The sequence below is a fragment of the Dysidea avara genome, chromosome 11 (assembly GCF_963678975.1).
Source record: "Dysidea avara chromosome 11, odDysAvar1.4, whole genome shotgun sequence".
In the NCBI taxonomy this organism is placed as follows: domain Eukaryota; kingdom Metazoa; phylum Porifera; class Demospongiae; order Dictyoceratida; family Dysideidae; genus Dysidea; species Dysidea avara.
The window spans coordinates 20,327,477-20,331,534 of record NC_089282.1 but is presented as its reverse complement, the minus strand read 5'-3'; the positions used below and the strand labels follow the sequence as shown (position 1 = coordinate 20,331,534).

At 36.6% G+C, this 4,058-nt stretch overlaps 1 protein-coding gene across 1 annotated transcript; it reads left to right on the top strand.

The window, feature by feature from the left end:
- Window positions 1-1,542: 1,542 nt before the first annotated feature.
- Window positions 1,543-3,029, top strand: LOC136237763 (alkylated DNA repair protein alkB homolog 8-like). Its single transcript, XM_066027979.1, has 4 exons — window positions 1,543-2,284; window positions 2,680-2,750; window positions 2,799-2,908; window positions 2,959-3,029. Exons 1-4 carry the CDS (start codon window positions 1,543-1,545, stop codon window positions 2,966-2,968), a joined length of 933 nt encoding a protein of 310 aa, XP_065884051.1. The 3' UTR covers window positions 2,969-3,029.
- Window positions 3,030-4,058: the final 1,029 nt, after the last annotated feature.

Genomic DNA, 4,058 nt, shown 5'->3' with positions numbered 1-4,058 from the left:
CATGCACGTTGTAATTGCTCTCCTTGCTTATTTACCCTATTGTCAGTTATCCACACTTATAATTGACCATCTGCATGCATCTGGTAGCTATAAAGTAGCATACACAGTACCATCAATGTGAAATTCTGCAGACAACGTGTCATCACATCACGTAAGATTTTAAACTCACGCCATAGTGTCTATTTGTTTGTTTTTGGATTTCACCAAAGCTTTCGATTATGTACCCCATGAGAGACTCCTACTGAAATTACGGCTGTATGGGGTAGGTGGAACCTTATTGAACTGGTTCAGATGTTTTTTGACTACTCGTAGACAGCGTGTGGTTTTGAATGGTTCATTTTCTTCTTGGCTACCTGTGATTTCGGGGGTGCCTCAAGGAACTATTCTTGGTCCCCTGCTATTCATTTTGTATCTTAATGACTTGGCACGTTTGTTAAATGTAAGTTCAAGATTTTTGCTGATGATCTCACTTTGTACCATCAGATTATTTCAAATGCTGACTGTTTATATCTGCAAGAAAATCTATATACGCTTTCCTTAAATGTGACCGGATTTGTGAAAGGTACCTTTTCCACACATTTGATATACCAGCAAATAAAATGATGTAACACTTGACTTCTTATATTGATTAACTTGCTCTTAGTGTCAAAATGTAGCCAGATACTGTAGCTAAATTCATTGAAAATTTCAAGCAATTACATGTCATGATCCAAAAGTTTGAAGCTTTAAAGTTCAAAAAATGGGTCAAATTTTGTGTGTGAAAAAGGTATCTTTTCGCAAATCCGGTTCCTGTCTTTCTCAACTTACTTGGCCTTCCATTTACACATGGCTCATCATCATATCATTGTTATTTTTGTATGACTTGATGCATCACCGAACTTCGATTACTTTTGATGATCACTTTAAATTTAATTGTAACAATTAACACAAGATCTCATTCTAGGACACTTATGACTAAATCATTGGTGATTAATACATATTGTTACTCTTTTTTTGTACATATAATTTTCTTGTGGAATAAATTACCAGCTTCTGTATGTAATGTAAATTCACGTAAGGTTTTTCGTTCTGCTGTACTTAATCAGTTTGCATGTATATAACTTCTTGTTTGTTTTTGTTTTTTGCGTTATGTAAATATTTTTGTGGTTTGTGCTGTGTTGTTATTATTTGTTTGGGGGTGTTCTTATAGGCTCTTTAGCCTTTTACTCTCCCCTATGAATTTTCACAAATTAATAATAATAATAATAATGTAGGACTATGAAATGCATGGGCATGGCAATGCATGTGTATGCTGATAAATAAATTTATAGCTAGTTACAGCATAGGTATATATTATCTATGGTCTAGTCTGCTGGCACCCACTATATATATATTACATACATGCTAGAGCAAGTATGCAAAAATCCACAAGAAAGTTTTTTCATACTGTATACATGGTAGATACTTAAGTAGAATCACATGCAAACATAAAATACGCACAGCATCATACAGCTGCATGTTAACTGATATTTTGTTTTGCTCTGATAGTTACCACTAACAGTCATGTCTGATGCAAAGGTTGTAAAGAAACAGAAACGGTCTCAACTGCAGTTGTTAAGTCAAGAAGATAAACTCAACATTCAATTCCTTACAACGCCATCACGTATTTTGTGTATATCTAATGGTGGGGTTGCTGTAGGAATACCACACTATTTACTACAACATGTTATGTCTCTTTACAACATCAAGACATTGATAACACCATCAGGAAAGCAGTTTGCATTTGCTTTGTTTGACTCTGAAAGTCACTCTGTAAAGGCTGTATCTACACTAAATGGACATACCATTCAAGAATTGTGCAATGACAAAGCATTTTTAACTGATAGTCTATTAAAAGGACCACCATTGTGCTTGTATTTGTCATATATTGTAGAAATTCCAACTGAGTTTACTACTGAAATAAGATCCCCTCCTATCTTATCACCTGGGTTGACTTTGATTCCAGAATACATCAGCACATCTGAAGAACAGCTCTTACAAAATTTCTTTGGTTTCACAGTCAACAGACCACATAGTGATTTGGGTAATTCTACAGCTTCAACAGTGGAAGCAGAACTGAAGTTACGAAAGGTGGTGCATTATGGATACGAGTTTAACTACACCACAAACAATGTTGACCCAACTAAACCACTACTAGGGGGCCTGCCTGAAGTGTGTACTCCTGTCATTGATAGAATTATGTGTAATAATTTGATCACGGCTAAACCTGACCAGCTAACAGTTAACCAGTATCTTCCTGGCCAAGGTAAAGAGTATATAACACAAGAACAGTTGTAAGATCAATTCTGTAAATTCTCTTCTGTATATGATGGAACCTGTCTTAGCAGTCACTTGCATAGAAAGGCCCAAAGCCAACTTTAAATTCCACTAGCAAGGCATTTTTACACTAACCCAACAAGCCACCTGCATATTAAGACCAAGAAAATTTAACTGGAAGCCCGGCTTAAACAGGTTCCACTATATATTACAAGCAAATCTTTAAAAAAAATAACCCTCTAGTGGTTTGTGGCAAGGTTAACTGTCACACTGTATATTGATGTAGCAGTTTTACATGCAAAAAATAGCCAGACTAGTTTATTTTTCCATAGGCATAGTTTATTTAGGTTTGATGACTGTTTTAAATTGTTCTACATGTTTTAGGTATCCCTCCACATATTGATACACATTCGGCATTTGAAGATGGTATTGTCTCCCTTACATTAGGATCCCATGTAAGTGTGTATAATATATTTTAGCATTCCAATTGTGTGAATATGTAGACTGTGATGGACTTCAAAGACCAGTATGATGGAAGAAAAATTTCTGTACTGTTGCCTCAAAGAAGCTTATTGGTAATGAGTGGAGAATCAAGATACAAATGGACTCACGGGTTAGCTACTCTGTCCTTACATATACATCCACAATTCCGCATGTCTGTAGATACATTTAAAAGAATTGGAATCACATCAGCAACATACATGCATGCCACACTCTTGATTTTAAGGTTTCAGCTATAGAAATGCTTGTAAAGGTAGACCATTGTAGCTAGGTGATGGCAAGGCTAGGAGACACTGATAAAAGGCATAATACGCATATGGTACGTACCATACACGTATATATGCCTACATGTATACCGTACGCGTATTTAATGGTGCATGGGGTCTATTCTAAGGAACGGAACGGAACGGAACGGAACGGAATGATGGACTAAACTACGGAACGGAATGCTTTCTCAAATTGAAGCTTGCAGCTTACCATTGCTGTACAGGTTATCGGTGGCACTTCCAGCAGGTAATCAAACGTACCCCAAGAAAGATAAAACGAATTTAAGGATCGATTGTGGGTTGTTGTTGGTTGTCATTAGTATAATTATGGGAATAGCTGACTCCATGCATAGATTTATAACCTCCTGGGGGTTATAAATCTATGCTCCATGTGTTCATCTTCGGATGTATCAAGTAGGGAGCTTAATGCATGACTTGTTTTTACTAGTATGTGAGTTGTTTTCGCTTACTTTGACTTTAGAATGTACAGTCTAGGGCCCAGCCTTTCTAATCGGCATAAATCAGTATGTATAGCTACACTACAAAGGAAACAAGTATGGTGACAACTCTGTCTAAGCAGAATCTAAAGGAATTTTGTGTAGTGTGTGAGGAGCAAACATTCAGATACCTCAAGGAGAGTATATTGTGTGAACATCAATGATTCATTAACAGAATAGTGGACTAATGCCAGATATCTCAGCCTGAGTAGTGAGTTGAATCCAGGATGGGGTCTATTTTACAGAATGGAATGTTTTCTGAATCAAAACTTGCAGCTTGGCTAGCCGCTATCATTGCTGAAATTGCATTTTATCAGTGGAACCTCCAGGAAAATGGAATAGGATAATAACTAAAATATTAATAGCTGTCTCATGCAGTGATTGTTCTACTACCTGATATATCAAGCAGGTCTCTTCAATTCATTTATTGCATGACCGCGAGGCAAGTTTTGTTACTACAATACAGTAGCCGATTGGATGTCAGTTGTTTCGCTGATCT

What these genes read in the sequence shown, in the direction of transcription:
- LOC136237763 (XM_066027979.1), top strand. Translation starts at nt 1,543, where the DNA reads ATGTCTGATGCAAAGGTTGTAAAGAAACAGAAACGGTCTCAACTGCAG. An exon ending in CCAGTATCTTCCTGGCCAAG is followed by an intron (nt 2,285 to 2,679) that starts GTAAAGAGTATA and finishes TACATGTTTTAG; the next exon opens with GTATCCCTCCACATATTGAT. An exon ending in CCCTTACATTAGGATCCCAT is followed by an intron (nt 2,751 to 2,798) that starts GTAAGTGTGTAT and finishes GTGAATATGTAG; the next exon opens with ACTGTGATGGACTTCAAAGA.